General features: G+C 33.6%; 1 protein-coding gene and 1 pseudogene across 1 annotated transcript in view; both read left to right on the top strand.

Moving 5' to 3' along the window:
- Positions 1-16,638, top strand: part of UHRF2 (ubiquitin like with PHD and ring finger domains 2) — a 68,032-nt gene that overhangs the window by 27,770 nt on the left and 23,624 nt on the right. Inside the window, exons 4-6 of the mRNA XM_039880422.1 lie at positions 4,550-4,768; positions 12,682-12,791; positions 15,122-15,308. Coding sequence (XP_039736356.1) covers positions 4,550-4,768; positions 12,682-12,791; positions 15,122-15,308 — 516 coding nt within the window. The remainder of the gene's footprint in view (positions 1-4,549; positions 4,769-12,681; positions 12,792-15,121; positions 15,309-16,638) is intronic.
- LOC120594593 (uncharacterized) lies at positions 1,524-1,642 on the top strand (annotated as a pseudogene).

Here is a 16,638-nt window from a genome sequence, read left to right as displayed (position 1 = left end):
TCAGCCATTTCTTCAAGGAATCCTAGTTCTTTTTAGAGATTTATGTAGACCATATAGTCTGGACTGCTCATTGATACTTGTTTGATCATGTTTCTAGGTCTTCTCATTGGACAGAGCTAGGAAATACTTAAATATATCATAGGTTTATATTGACATTTTCAATTTGGAGTTAAAGGGTTATAATTTAATCCTTTAACCTATTTTTTTTTTTTTTTACCTTGAAAATCATGGTTCCTATTAATAACACCATTGATTTTTCTTTATCCTCCTCATGGTAGTTTCGGATGAGCAGTACTAATATTGCAAACAATATGATTACGGAAAGTTTTTTTGTTTTTATTTTTGCTTTGTTCTTAGGAAATAACTCCATTAAGGACATACAGTTAATTTAGTGTATTTTCAGGTCACTTGTAATAGTTCTCTATGTAGTTAAGCCACCAATTGTGTACTTTTGTTTCATTTTGCTTTTGGTTTTTAGGGATTTCTTACATTTTGTTAATTATAATCACATTTTGTTTTGTAATCATTAAACATTACATGGTTCTATAGGTAAATCTCTAAAACAAGGTACATTCAGAAAAATAGTGTGTCCATCCAGGTTCCTCCTACTGTTTCTTAATAGTAACTTTACTTTGGATTATCCTGTTTCAAAACATAAGTGTATTATATATAATCACATATATATTTGTACATATGTGTGTGAAGTGTGTGTGAATATATTTGTATTTCCACACATACTCATTAGGTGAAAAATAGCACATTGAAACACTTGCGTCTTGCTTTTCTTGAGTTAATACACCTCTCCATATATATCACTCCATAGCAGATATCATATTCCTTTTTATAGGAGCATAATACTTCATTGTATAATTGTACCATATGTTTTAAGTGGTTTTCTACTGTGGATGTTTGATTATTTCTAGTCCTATTACAGAAAGTGTAGCTATATAAATAGCCTTGTGTATGTGTCTTTTCATGGGGATTTTTATTTATGTTTGGGATGGATTCCTATCAGTGAAATTCCTGAATTCAAAGATAAATATGTAGGCAATGTTGCTGACTATTTCCAAATTCCCCTCTATAAGGGGGGGACAGTACCACTTTACTTTATAGTCGCATCAATATTATATGAGAATACCTGTTTTCCCATAGTCTGTGAACATATTGTTATCAAACTTCACAAAATATTTTAAGTAGATCTGTGCTTTAGAATCTTTGGCAAAAGTATACTATGGACTGTAAGGTGTGATCCTAAAGACCGACAGATGTGTTGGGCCTTAATAGTAGAATTGGAGAAATTTATGTCTTCACTAAGGAGGTACAGTTACATTAAAGAAGTGTTAAAGGCATAGCATCAGTAGATTATGGGTTGGGGGAATTCCATCATGGACACCTTGAATTTCAGGTGCTCTGAGACGTCTGCGTTAGAAATATAGTTGGATATACAAATCTGAAGAGAAAATTTTGGGTTAAAGTGGAGCGTTTGAGTCATCACTCTGTGGTATTAAGATATGTGTAGATGAGTCTACAGCCATGCCACCCTGATCATGACCAATCTTGTCTGATCTCAGAAGCTAAGCAGGGTCAGGCCTGGTTAGTACTTGGGTGGGAGACCACCTTGGAATACCAGGTGCTGTAGGCGTAAAAAATATGTATTTAAATTAAAAAAAATAAAAAATAAGATATGTGTAAATGAAGATACCCAGGAAAAGAATAATTGTAATATTTGAGCACTTGGCCTGTTCTTGACCTTGCTGAGTAGTTTATGTGCTCCTTCCATGTTTTTTTACATAACAATTGATTTAACATCTCTTTGGCTAGAATTCATTTTCATGACTTATTTTTACAGACTTACTATTTATATAGAGAGTATATTTACATATACTTTACAATATGATTCTGTCCTGAAATTGTACAAATTTAGTTCCAGAGCAAACATAGCTTAAATTCCCATGCTCTTATGTATGGAAGGATTTATTTTGCCTTATCTTTAATAAACAGTACTTTATATATAATTTTAATACTTAGTTCAAGTTCTCTACTCTGTTCAAAATATTTCCATTCTTGGTATCTAATTTTGACAAACTTAGGCAAATGAGTTTTTTGCCATTGAAATATGCTTTTTTACTGTATTAAATATATAGAAATGCATGATGTCAAAATATAATTTTCACATTACAGCTGAGGAAAGAATCTCATGTAAAAGAATAGTATCCTGTGTGGCCTTAAGAATATGAGTCAGGACACATTTACAACTTTAGAATTAGGAGAGCCCTAAAAGATCTATATTAACTTCTTCATTTGATAGGTTAGGAAAATGTTAGTTGTTTTTCTGACCAAACCAGTGTGAAACAGTTTGAGTGTAAAAACACCAAGTGTTGGGCTAGAGACCTCAAAATTTAGGTTTGACCATTAAAAATGGAATTGAAATGTGAGTGAGAAGAGTAGAACCATAGATGTGACTTGGTACTTGTCGGTTTCTTTAGTATTATTTCTGTGATAATGACAAAATACTAACAACTGACATTGTCTTACCCCATTATATACTGTTTTAAGCACTTTATGAGTCTTCTCATTTTTATCTCAAAATACCATATAGGATACAGTTAGTTAGCATTAGTTACATTTTACACATGAGAGATAGTCACAGAGAGATTTAGTAACTTTCCCAAGGGTACACAGCAGCAAGAAGCTAAAATGAGAATTGAAACCCAGGCAGACTGAAAATAGAATATATTTTGAGTGAAGACACCAGGATGATGATAAATTTAAAACCTTGTCATATAAGTTGAAATTCATTTAAAATGTTTTTGTTTAGGAGAGAAGATTCAGGGTGGCAGGGACATTTAGACTGTCAAGTATTAGGTCTTTTGTTGAAGAGAGTATGTCTTGATAATCTTCATGAAACCTAGACATAGAATGAGTTCCAAAGCTTATCTTTGATTCAATATTAAGTATCTTCTCTTTTCTACGTAACAGCTATGTGAAAACAGAATGACTTTTTTTTATTTTTTAGTATTAAAACTGCCCCCTCACCTCTTATTGTCTGAGCAAATGTTCCGTGGTTATTGGAAGGCTTGTGGTACAAGGGAATTAATGCACTGAGTGGGTAAAATGGGCCCCTTGCTTGTTCTGATATTTTTTTCCCAGCTAACTAAAAATTGAAGTGACTTGATTAAATTGGGTAATTAAAGTTCCCGCCTAGGATGAATATCCTTTCTAAATGAATTAAATATACTGTGAGAGTCCTAGGCTTGCATAATACTTGTTTGATTCAGAAGAACCAAGGCTAGCTGCTAGAGCTGCTTCCAACTTCAGGCTTATTTACATTTTGAGTAGACCACTCAGTTGGTTAAGGACTAATGATCTCTTCCTTTAGTTTCTACCTTATTAATGCTGTCACACTAGGGTATGATATTTAATTATTGTGTTTCTATAGCACAGTTGGTTATCAAACTTGAGCGTGCTTTAGAATTTCTGAGTGGATTTGTGAAAATAGATTACTGGGCCTCATTCCCAGATTTTCTGACTCAGTAGATCCAAAGTTGAGTCTAAGAGTTTGCATTTCTAACATGTTTCCAGATGATGCTGATGCTACTGGTCTGGCAACCACACTCTGAGAACCACTGCTATAGTAGTTTAGCCTGCCCCAAAAGATTGAGCTTTCCAAAAGCACAAACCAAATATTCATTTATTTGTCCCTCTGTTACCAAGCAATACATAAAGATGACAGGTTTTAATTTTATGGAAACCATCATGGACTGTTATATTTCTGTCTTTGGTCTGTTGACACCAGAAATTAAACCTAAATTTGAGTAACTTTCTAAAGCTTTAAGTTCAGGTCAGGTTTAAGTTTACTTTAAACTTACCTTTAGAAACAAAAAGTTAAGATTCTGCTAGAATTCTTTCACTGGTTCTATTTTCTGATGCATAAATTCTGGATTTTTTTTGCCATTACTAGGGAGCTGGCTACATATAAGAACTAGATTTTGACTTTTTCTTCCTGGAAAAATGGAAGCTATTAAAATGTACTGGATTCATGTTCTTACTGTGCATAAAGCAAATGGCAGAACTGGAACTGGTTCCAAATTCAGGAAGAGCTTAGAATCTATTCCTATTAAAGTAATTCTTAATATTGTTATAACTGGATGGTGCCATGTGGGTACCAGACTTATTGGAGGATCACTTCATAAATTATATAAATGTCTAACCACTATGTTATATACCTGAAACTAATATAAAATGCTATTGAATTTCAGCTAATCGAAAAATAAAAATAATTTTTAAAAAGTAATTCTTAAACTTGGGTTAAGAAAATGAGGCAGAAGAACTGTGTATTTCTTTTTTTTTTTTTATCCATCCTCCTCCATGGCTAGAAGGAATGTCTCACTAAGATTTTAGCAAGAATTATTTATCCTGGCTGTTAAAATAATGAATAAATAAGTGCCATTAAGAATAATATGATTAAGTTTTTTCATATGTTGCATATAATTTTAGTCTTTGGCAGTGATCATAAGCAGTGTTCTGTGATTCTTCTCTCTCTCCTCAGATATCCAGAAAGTGGTACTGTACAAATAAATGTGAAGGATCTTCGACCACGAGCTAGAACCACTCTGAAATGGAATGAACTAAATATCGGTGATGTGGTAATGGTTAATTACAATGTAGAAAGTCCTAGTAATAGAGGATTTTGGTTTGATGCAGAAATTACTGCATTGAAGACAATCTCAAGGACCAAAAAAGAACTTCGTGTGAATATTTTCTTGGGGTAAGATTCTCTTCATGGATGCCATTTAATTACTGAATTAATCAAGGAATATAATTTTTTAGGTATTACGCACATGTTCCTTAGTTTTAAAAAAAAAGGACTCTGAAAGATGGATATTTACATACCAAAGGATAATTTTTAAAATAAATTCTTGAGAATTTTTTATTAAGAACGGCCCTTAAATCTCGGTAGCTACTTTAACATTAGAGATATATTTGAAAGCATCTTGGAAATAACTGAGTGTTTCGTTAGAGAAATCCTTGCTCACCTCACAGGATTCTTATAGAGTAAACTAATATACAAGAACATTTCAGTAGCCGTGGTTGCTATCAGGCTCTATGTTGATATTATAGCTGCGAGTGTCTACCTAACCAGCTATATGCTGGACTCGCAAGACTATCTGAAATTTTCCTTCACAGTAATTTTCTTTAATTAACTGGTTTTATAAAATAATTTGGAATATTATTTTTCTATCTTATGGTAGAATTTGAGTCTTTTTCTTGAATGTTTGGTAGGTAGCACTTCTCAGTAAAGTCCTCAGGGGCTGTTTTCTTGTGGGGAGGCTTTTTAAGATTTATTAAATTTCTGTGATAATCATAGGAGTGTTGAGATTTTTATTTCTTCTTGAAATAGTATTTAATTTTCTAGGACCTTGTTTATTTAAAATTTAATTTATTGTCATAGTTTGGTAGCCTCATCTTTTAATGTGTACAGTCTTTGTTGTCATGAAAAGATGGAGAATTTCAACTGAGAATTGGAATATATAGAATATGGAGATTCTCAGACTGAAAAATACAGTATCTGAAACTAAGACCTCATTAGATTGGCATAATAGCAGGTAAGGTGTAGCAGTAGATAGGATTGGTGAACTAAAAGGCAAGTCAATAAAAAATATTCAAACTGAAACATGGAAAAAGTAGTGGAAACCAACACAGAATAGTCATGACATGTGGAACTAGGTAAAAAGGTATGTATTACATTTATTTATAGTTCTCCAAAAAGGAGAGAATAGGATGAAAATATTTGAAAATATAGTAGCTAGAATTTTCTGAAATTGATAAAAGGTATCTGCCTAGATTGAAGAAACTTAGTTAACCCTAAGCAGGCTAAATGTAAAGGAAAGACACAGTGGCCTATCACATTAAGGCTGCTGAAAACTAAAGATAAAAAGGGAAGATGACTGAAGAATGAGTTTTCATCAGAAATAATGTAAACTAGAAGACAATGGAATGGCATCTGAAAACACTGATAAAAACATTCTCAACTTAGAAATACATTTCTAATGACAATATCTTATAAAAAATGAAGCCAAAATAAAGACATTATTAAACCAAACTTGAGAGAATTCAATACCAACAGACGTGTACTAAAAGAAATACTTAAAGGGAGCTCTTTAAGCATAGGGAAGGAGATCTCAGATAGTAACATGGAATAAAGGAAGGAAGGAAGGAATTAAGAACAGAAGAAGGGTAACTTTATAAATAAGTACAAATAACCTATTCAAAACAGTAATAGGTTTAAAATATTTGTTGAATAAAATGAATGTCAACCATACAAAGAATCAGATTAGTAAATGAAGCTTTGAGATTCTGGCATAATCAGTGAAGTAGTAAAAGTAGAACTTAAAATAGTTTGATTTGTCAGGTTTGCATGGTACAATTTCTAAGAACCATTAAAAATAAAATATTAGCAAATGAATAGAGTAGTATAGAATAGTAAATATTAGAATAATCCAAAAGAAGGCAATTAAGAAAAGTAAAACAAAAGTAGATAAAATAGAAAACAGTAAAATGGTAGAAACTCAAGTATATTAGCCATTATGTTAACTATATGTGAACTAAATATTATAATGAAAGACAGAAGATTAACAGACTAGATTAAAACAAAAACAAAACCCATATGCTGCTTACAAGAAAGATTCCTTAAATATGAAATCACAGAAGATGAAAATACAAGAATGGATGGATTCTTGGTAGATGACGACAATATAGGTTTTTAATCAACTTAGATGTCCATATAAAAACATCTAGAGCAACTAAAATATCCAATCCAAAAACATATGGGCAACATCTACAACTGTTTACAGTGATGTGGTATTCCCTGCAAACACCAAAATAACTGGTGGGATAAAGAACTACAAGACCTGTGTGTCGTTAGTGGCTGTGCAAGAGGAAGGAGAGGGTAACTACAGGATGTATGGTGGGCCGAATAACTCTAAAATAATAAATTGGCTCAGCAAGCTGTTTTGAGAATAGCAGCTATAGTGGCCACCTTTCAAAATGACTCCCAGTAATTCCTGCTTCCTGGTACTCACACCTTGCATAGTTCCTTCTTATATTTTATACTAGATTGCTCTGTGTGACCAATAGAATATGGCAGAAGTAATTGTATACCACTTCTGAGAAAAACATTGAGGCTTCCATTTTGGGCTCTCTCAGTTCACTTCCTCTGGGGGAAGCCAGCTGCTATGTTGTAAGAATTCAGACTGCCTCCCCAATAGAGCCTTTAGATGAGACTGTAACCCTGGTCAATAGCTTGACTGAAACCTCATGAAAGATCTTGAGCCAAGACTACCCAGGTAAGCCGCTCCCAAATTCCTGATCCACAGAAACTGTAAGGTAATTTTTGTGTTATGCCGCTATTTTTCGGGTGATTTGTTATGCAACAATAAGTAAAGCAGCTGAAGCTAGAAGGGGTAAGGACCCCAGTTTGGATGAGTATACATATTTTTCAGTGTGGTCTAAAGGGATTAGAGCCCTGTGGACTCTCAAAATTAGTCAGCTAAAGCTTTATTCCAGGACAAGCCCCATATTGTGAATGTGATCTAAATTGAGTAGGACAGAGATAATAAAAAGAGAAAAAGGGTCCAGTTAAAAATAGGGGAGGGGAATAGAGCCAGGAGATTTTAGAAAGTAAGTTTCCATAGAGTCTTTTTTTTTTTTTAAATAATTTTTGAGGCGTAATTTACACATGTGTTATATATTAAGTGAATATTGACAAGTGTATCTACGTATGTCACCACTGTAATCCAGATATAGAACATTTTCATCGCCCCCCAAAATTCCTATGGGCTCCATTAAAGTCACCACCACCACTCTCAGCCTTGGCCCTAGATAACTACTGATTTGATTTTTTGTCCATCTAGATTAGTAGCCATAGTGTTGAATGCTCCAAAAATCAACAAAAATAGTGAGCTCTGTGAAGCTCTATGGCTGTGAACTAGAAAGCTAAGTGAAATTATAGCCCCTAAAGTTTAAAGAAAATCAGTTTTATAAAAACAAGAAAAGGACTGATGTCAAATTCCATATAAAATTAGAAGAAAAAGAAAAAAATAAGGAACTAGGATAACACCCTTACAAGGAAAGCATCCCGGAAAAACATGCATGAGTCAAGAACAGTTGAGCCAAGGATTTTAAGTCTAGCCAAACTGGCCTTCAGTGCAAAGACTGGAGACAATTCTCATTAACTTGTCAAAACTAGGGGAGGCATTGGTCTCCTGAACTCTCCCTGGGGAATCTTCTAGAGAACTAGCTTCAGACCATCAAGATGACTGAAGAGAATTTGACAAAGAGTGATTGTAAACATTAAAAATATTGCTACCTTTAGAACTAGGACTAAAGGAGATATATAAAGGAGAAAGAATAACATGTAATGGTTATACAATCAGAAATAAATATGACTAAGAAGGGGAAATAGAGAAATTTTAAAGCATTTTCAGTAATTATGACAACTGATGAGAATATATATAATATGGGAAAAAGCAAAGTGTAGCATTCTAATTTAGGTATTACTGGTGTCTGAGAACTAGGATTTTCTTTTTTTTTTATTAAGTTTATTGGGGTAACATTGGTTGATACAATTCTATAATTTCCAGGTATACATTATAATTTGACATCTATATATTCTATTGTGTGATTACCACCTAAAGTCCAGTTTCTTTCAGCTACCATATATTTGATCCCCTTTACCACTTCAACATCCCCCTAACCTCCTATATTTGACCCCCTTTATCCCATCTACCTCTCCTCTCTTCCCCCACCTCCTACCCTCTCCTCTGGTAACCACTAGTTCATTGTCCATGTCCCTGAGTTTCTGTTTGTCCTGTTCATTTGTTGCTTTTAGGTTTATACCCCACATATAAGTGATATCATGTGATTTTCAACTTTTTCTGTCTGGTTTATTTTGTTTAGCGTGATTATCTTGAGGTCCATCCATGTTGTCACAAATGGCAGTATTTCATCTCTTCTTATGGCTGAATAATATTCCATTCTATATATGTACCACGGCTTCTTTAGCCAGTCATCTGTCCTAGGACACTTCGGTTGCTTCCATGTCCTGGCCACCATGAATAATGCTGCTATGAACATCAGTGTGCAAATATCTTTTTGAATATGGGTTTTCAAGTCTTTGGGGTAAATACCCAGTAGACGGATTGCTGGATCATATGGTAGATCAATTCTTAGTTTTTTGAGGAACCTCCATACTGTTTTCCATAGTAGCTGTACCAATTTGTAGTCCCATCAGCAGTGCATGAGGATTCCTTTTTTTCTGCATCCTCTCCAACATTTGTTATTAACTTGTTCTGTTGATTATAGCTATTCTAACAGGCATGAGATGGTGTCTCATTGTGGTGTTGATTTGCATTTCCCTAATAGCTAGCGATGTTGAGCATCTTTTCATATGTTTGTAGGCCATTTGTATGTCTTCTAGGAAGAAGAGTCTGTTCAGGTCCTCTTCCCATTTTTTGATTGGATCGTTTGTGTTTTTTTTGTTATCGAGTCATATAAGTTTTTTGTGTATTTTGGATATGAGGCCCTTATCGGAAGCGTTGCTTGCAAATATATTTTCCCATTTGGATGGTTGTCTCTTTACCTTGTTGACGATTTCTTTTGCTGAGCAGAAGCTTTTTAGTTTGATGTAGTCCCATTTATTTATTTTAGCTTTCACTTCCCTTGCTTTTGAGGTCAGATTCATAAAATCCTCTTTAAGTCCAAGGTCCTTGAGTTTCGTTCCTATGTTTTCTTCTATGCATTTAATGTTCCAGGTCTTATATTCAGGTCCTTAATCCATTTTGAGTTAGTTTTGGCTTGCGGTGATAGACAACAGTCTAATTTCATTCTTTTGCAGGTGGCCTTCCAATTTTCCCAGCACCATTTATTAAAGAGGCTTTCCTTTCTCCACTGTATGTTTTTGTCGTTTTTGTCAAAAATTATTTGCCCATGTAAATATGGGTTTACTTCTGGACTCTCGATTCTGTTTCACTGGTCTGTGTGTCTGTTTTCCTGCCAATACCGTGCTGTTTGATTACTGTCACTTTGTAGTGTAAGTTGAAGTCAGGCAGAGTGATGCCTCCAGCCTTGTTCTTTTTTCTCAGGGTGGCTTTGGCAATTTGGGATCTTTTGTGCTTCCATGCAAATCTGATGATTTTTTGTTCTATTTCTTTAAAAAAATGTCAATGAGATTTTGATGGGGATTGCATTAAATCTGTATAAGGTAATATGATCATTTTAACTATGTTGATTCTTCCAATCGAAGAACACGGAATTTCTTTCCATTTCTTTGTATTTTCTTTGATTTCTTTTAATAGGGTCTTGTAGTTTTCATTATATAGGTCCTTCACATGTTTCATTAAATGTATTTCTAGATATTTTATTCTTTTTGTTGCAATTGCAAAAGGAATTTTTTTTTCCACTTCTTTTTCTGATGCTTCATTATTAGAGTAAAGGAACGCAATGGATTTTTGAACATTGATTTTGTATCCAGAGACTTTACCGTGTTTGCTTGTTGTTTCTAGTAATGTTCTTGTGGAGTCTTTAGGGTTTTCTCTATAGAGAATCATGTCAGAACTAGGATTTTCTGATTGGAGAAAAAAGAAACATATGTAATTGTCTTTAAAAAGTAAATTTACCCTTTAGTCCTGAATTTTCAGAAAGTATTTACATGAACTCATGAAGTATTTTGTATGTGCATTAATGTATATGTTTCAGTTTTGTAGCTCTGTCCACTGAAAAAGCCTAGAAATAGTGATCAATTCAGGTGCAGTTTTTCTAGTGCCTGAATTGTGGTCTTGAAATATCATATATACCTAAAAGAAACAGGCTGGGGGCAGAAAATGTATAAGATGAATTTGAACATCTTGTAGATAACAAAAGAAGCCTGCAAAGACTGCTAAGTTCTCATCAGAAGAATTAGGGAATCACCTGGAAGATCCCATTGGCCTACAATGAGACAATTTGAACATGCATAAGGAAAATAACTACAGCAGATTGAAACACCTCAAAGATGTGAATTTTTAGTTATATAGAAACTGATTGGTCACCTATGTAGGATGTTAGAAGAACTATTCTTTGAAAAACTGCTAAAGCATATACATTTGTTGTATGAGCTATACTACTGAGTCAGCAAATAATCCTCGAGATCAAGGTTCTCTTTATGGAGTTATCCCAGCAAATAAATCAGAAGGGAATGATAGAACTGGAATATCAACATTTTCTAATCCCCAGTGAATTAGTCTAGTCATTGAGCAACTCTGGGTGCTGTCATTATAGAAAAAGACAACTAAGTAACTAGATGCTTTCTGATGGATATAGACCTATAAATAGTTTTACCAAAAAATGAACCTGGATTTGATTAAGCATTTGTAGCACGGTTTACAAAAAAATTTCTTTTTATAGAGGGCCAGATAGTAAATAGCTTAACCTTTGGTGGCCAGATGGTCTCTGTCAAAACTACTCAATTCTGCCATTGTAGCAGGAAACTAGATATAGAGAATATATAAACGAGTAGGCATAGCTATATTCCAGTAAAACTTTATTTACAAAAACAAGTAGCAGACCAAGGGTTTTTTTTAACCTTTACTCCATATCCAACTATCAATTTACTGGAAATACAAACAACAGAAAAAATATTTTAAATACATTTTGGGAATGCAAATATGAAAATCAAGACTGGGAAACTTGTAGGACAAATGATGAGGATTCTTCAACAAATTGCAAGAAAGAAAGATTGTGTGGAAATTGTAGAGTTTGTAAAAACACAGATATATGCTTAGGGAAGCAGACGAATGTTAAGACAAGAAAATTAAGATAAATATAACTCTTGAGGGAGCATGTCAAAGACTAAAGTAGTTGACAGGTCTGTCTTCTGACATGGATGGTGATTACAAGGATGTGCACCTTATATTTGGTTAAACTATATATTTGTCTATGAAGTTTTCTGCATTTGTGTATATTTGACATTAACAGTTTTAAAAGAAAAGTTGAATAGAAAAAGTCATCAAGCAAATGCTAACCGCACACCCCCACCCCATAAAAAAAAACTTTTGATACAGAGTGCATTAGTAGAAACAGACATTTTATAAAATGAAAGAATCCTAAATCTGTATGTATCCAATAACATAGCTTCAAAATATAAAGCAAAAGTCGACACATTAAAAGGAGAAATGTACATATCCACAGTCATAGCAAGAGACTTTGAAGAAGCATATGCAAACGGGTATAAATTGTATCTATGAAAAATATGGCATTGTATTGGAAAGACTTCTTTTTAATTAGGTCTTCTTTTTACTTAGAAACTTTATTTATTAGAAGTATGTTTATACCTTTTATTTTAATTGAGAGTGTTATTTCTAGTTTTTAAATTTACAAGATGGCTATCTTCTTACCAGATAACCTAAGTGATGTCTCTAATTTTTTTTCCTAATATTGCACTAAAGTTATACTTAACTTTGAATGATAACTAATTACTATTGGACTTTTTTTTCAATCGGAAACAATAACACAGAACAATTGGAATAACTATAATCCCAACTTGTAAACAAAGCTCAGTAAGTTTCCAAACTGACTTTTAATTATTATTTGCATATGGTTTAGATTTTGCTGACAGAAGTTAACCTTTCTTTGTTTCTTAAACAGGGGTTCTGAAGGAAAATTAAATGACTGCCAGATAACATTTGTAAATGAAATCTTCAAGATCGAGAAACCTGGAGCCCATCCTCTTTCATTGGCAGACGGAAAGTTTTTAAGTATGAATCTTTTTTATAGGCTAGATTGCATATGTTATATATGATTGTCATTTTAATTGGCCAGGGAATAACTTTTACGAAAGTATAAAACTGTAGATCATACAAATTTATTTTCAAGACGACAGTTTTGATCTAAGATGTATTTTGGTCTAATGGATTTTCCTCAAATGATAAAATTTTTTTCAAAGGAATGTTTTCTCATCTTGGCATTTTATTGCCATTTTCTTGCTCTTTTCTCTATTATAGGTTCTGTCCAAATAAAAATCCCATTTAGGTAATTTTGTAGCCATCCAAGATTAATTTTTAATAATGAGATTTATTTTTATACCAGCAAAACCTGAGAATAAGTACTGATTTATCCTTGAATTTCTAGAGGGTAATAAGGTTTATGTAATCGTTAGAATGTAGCCCTACCTCTTCATTGTATATATTTTAGGTGCTTAATATCATATAGATAGTTGGTAACAGAGGTAGGACTAGGTTCTAGGTTTTTTTTAATTCATGATTCAATAACTGTCTTTCCAAATAGATTACAGTGTCTCATACTCCCTTAATTCTGATTTTTTTTTTTTGTGGTGAGCAATCCATTGCCTTAATGCCACATGTCAGTGTCTAGGATATTATGGAAATGAAATGTTCAAGACAAAAGGGGTCCTGCCTAACTTCTTTTTACCACAGTTGTGCAAGATTATAAGACAAGAACTTTAACAGATCAATAAATAGACTTCCATGTTACTGTTCTCATTTTTTGAGGCTGCAATGCTAATATATCTAGACTCGAATTAAGACTCTTAAGACAAACTCTGTACGACTACTTGTATGGTTATATCTTAGGAATGAAAGTAACTTGATGAGTAAACCTATTTAATGTGACTTAGTCATTCTCAGTAAAACATGATAGAAAACCAAGATTGACTAGGTTTTTCTCGTGTCTCTCTGTTTTCTCCCACTCAGTATATCTGCATGTATTTTTGTTCTCTGTCTAATGATAATCAGATTATAACTACAACTTTGAACTTGTATATAAAGAAACCATTTCAGAGCCACAGCCAGACTTCCATTGATTGGATGACTCTCCAAACCAGGAATCTAAACATGCCTTTGGCATATTAGGTCTGCTATATTTTCATTGCTTATATGTCATCACAGCTACCTAGTGAAAGTGAAATAAAATTGTATTCTTCATTAGCAAGAAGAGGCAGTGATCAGTCAGAAAGTACTAAAATCAATAGCCTTTTCCTTCCTTCCTTCTCTCATTTGTGAGGTACTTTTTTCCATTTCCCTTATTGCTAGATCAACTTTGATATGGTAAATTTCCTCACAAATTTATTGTGTACAGTTGTTAGAAATTCAGAACTATATAAATTTAAAAATATAGAACTCCCAGGAGGTAATCACTCTTAACAGTGTATGTCATTCTAGACATCTTCTAGCTCTATAATTTATCCTTGTGTATTTAAACAATTCTGTTTTAAAAAGTTTTTCTGCAATTTTCTTTTTGAATATACCTGTCTACCTGTGTGTTTTTCATAAAATCTATCCAACTCTTGTTCTTTTGATTGACATTTAAGTTTAACTTTTGGCATTATGAATATTACTGTAAGACTTTGTGTATATATGTATATTTTAAAATTTCAAGGGAATGCTTCGTTAAAAGGTGTTTGAATTTAGATGAGGAGGGGGCAATAAATGGTACCTCTTACTTGCCAGAGTTCTGAAGCAATTGACAATTAAGATAAAAATCAACTGAGTCATAAATGCCACTTCTGTTACTAATAAAGAGAATATTGGGGGCATAGCCCATAACTAAAGAGGACTTACTAACTTGGAGCAGCCCTCTCCCGCCTATTCAGCCACGCAAGGAAAGGTTTGGATCTGCAGAACAGATGGTACTTAACAGTTTTATTTATTAAGTAGTTAGGTCCAAACAGCTTTGTTCAATAGAGTATTGTTTTTCCTTTGAAATATTGAGATATCTTATGGTGCCCCAGTGAGTTCAGTGCATTGTCCCTGGGCATCTTGGTGCACATTGGGGGAACTGTGAGTCTAATCAGTACAGATTGTTAAGGCAAAAGTACATGATCCTCATGGATGAGTGTAATTAGATTTATTACTGGTACATGCCTGGGCCTCATCCCTGAAAATTTGATTCATAAGCCTAGAATGAGGTTCAGGTATTTATTCTGTAAGTCCTACACTTGATTATTCCTTACGGTTCCCTTCTCTTAATTAAAAAGACTGTATGCTATTTTCCTGGGTTTTTCTTTATAAGATTCATAGATATAAAAATGATTTTAAGATTGAGCTTACTATAATTTTGTCCTTAATAGGGAAAAATGACCCTGAATGTGACTTTTGTGGTGGAGACCCAGATAAGAAATGCCATTCTTGCTCCTGTCATATATGTGGTGGAAAACAGGAACCCAACATGCAGCTTCTCTGTGATGAATGTAACATGGCCTATCATATTTACTGCCTGAATCCACCTTTGGATAAGGTCCCTGAAGAGGAATACTGGTATGATTTTGAGGGTTTGTTGTTGTTGTCGTTGTTACTATGTTAAGAATTGAGTGTGAAATAGGCATTTGCAACACCAAGAATAAATTTCTAAAGATACATAATGTATATTAAAGTGCTTAACATTTATAGCCAATGGTTACTTGGTATTGATACCTTCATTCGATTATTACAACAGCTTCTGATCTAGTCTCTAGCTCCATATTTAATCCTTCTCATCTCTTCTCTAATACAGAGACTATGTTCTTCTAAAAATCCAAGTCTGATTGTGTTGTTCTTTGCTTAAGATGATTTATGTTGCGTAACAGAGCCTCTTACCATTTTCTTCTTCCATTTCTCCAAATATTCTGTGCTCTAGCCAGATTATGTTAAATATATTTCAGCTCTTTAAATCATGTTCTTTCTTTTCTCTGGGCTTTTACATTTGACACATTTTCTTCTTAGAAACATTTTCCTTTATGCTTAATTTCAGGATGATATGCATTCTTCAGGTTTTCACTTAAATATGACTTCATCTGGGAATCCTTTGTGGATGGTTCCCTCTAACCACCAATTATTTTAGATGCTCCTATTATGTTCTATAATAGCAATTAAGAGTTTTTAAGTGCTTAATATATGCTAGACATTAACACAGTGCTTTATATGTTTTATTGTGTTTAATCTTATGAAGTTAATAAGTAGAACCAGGCACCAAGGTCACATATACTTGACAGAATCTATATTTCTTCTATTGAGTAGTGTTACCTACAAAAAGAAATGATTAGAAAGGAGACTAGGAAAAATGTGCCCCAAGTTATAATGAACTTTTTAATGCCATGCTAAGTTTTTTCTTTATAAACTATGGGCCACTTTGCTAGCATGGAGGATTTTTAAGTTGGAAGGATGACATACTCAGAAATACTAACATCATAATGGGGTAGCTGTTATCATTGTAAAGAATAGATTGTTCTCCATCTTCTCCCCCACGCCTTCCACCCCTCAGCCTTTGGGAAAGTTTTTATTTTATTACAACAGAGGCTGTATGGTTGGTGGAAGAAAGGAAGGGATATAATTTCTTTCACTCCCTACCACTACTTCACATGGTCACACCCCAAATTTTACCACCACCAGTAACTATATTTCCTCTGAAGTCTCATATTTTTCTTATGTTACTATGGGCGATATATTCCTGCTTCTCTAAAATGTAAGCCCTTTTACCTGCTCTCACAGTTCTGTATCCTGTTGCCTTGTCAGGAACTTCACTTCTGCAGTGAATTTCTTTCCTGAATTGCTATTACTGGGTCATTCTCTTTAGTATCCTAGAATTTCTTAAGTTTTCAGCACACACACA

The sequence above is a fragment of the Pteropus medius genome, unplaced genomic scaffold (assembly GCF_902729225.1).
Source record: "Pteropus medius unplaced genomic scaffold, Ma_sr-lr_union100, whole genome shotgun sequence".
Classification (NCBI taxonomy): domain Eukaryota; kingdom Metazoa; phylum Chordata; class Mammalia; order Chiroptera; family Pteropodidae; genus Pteropus; species Pteropus medius.
This window is presented reverse-complemented; position numbering and strand designations above follow the sequence as displayed.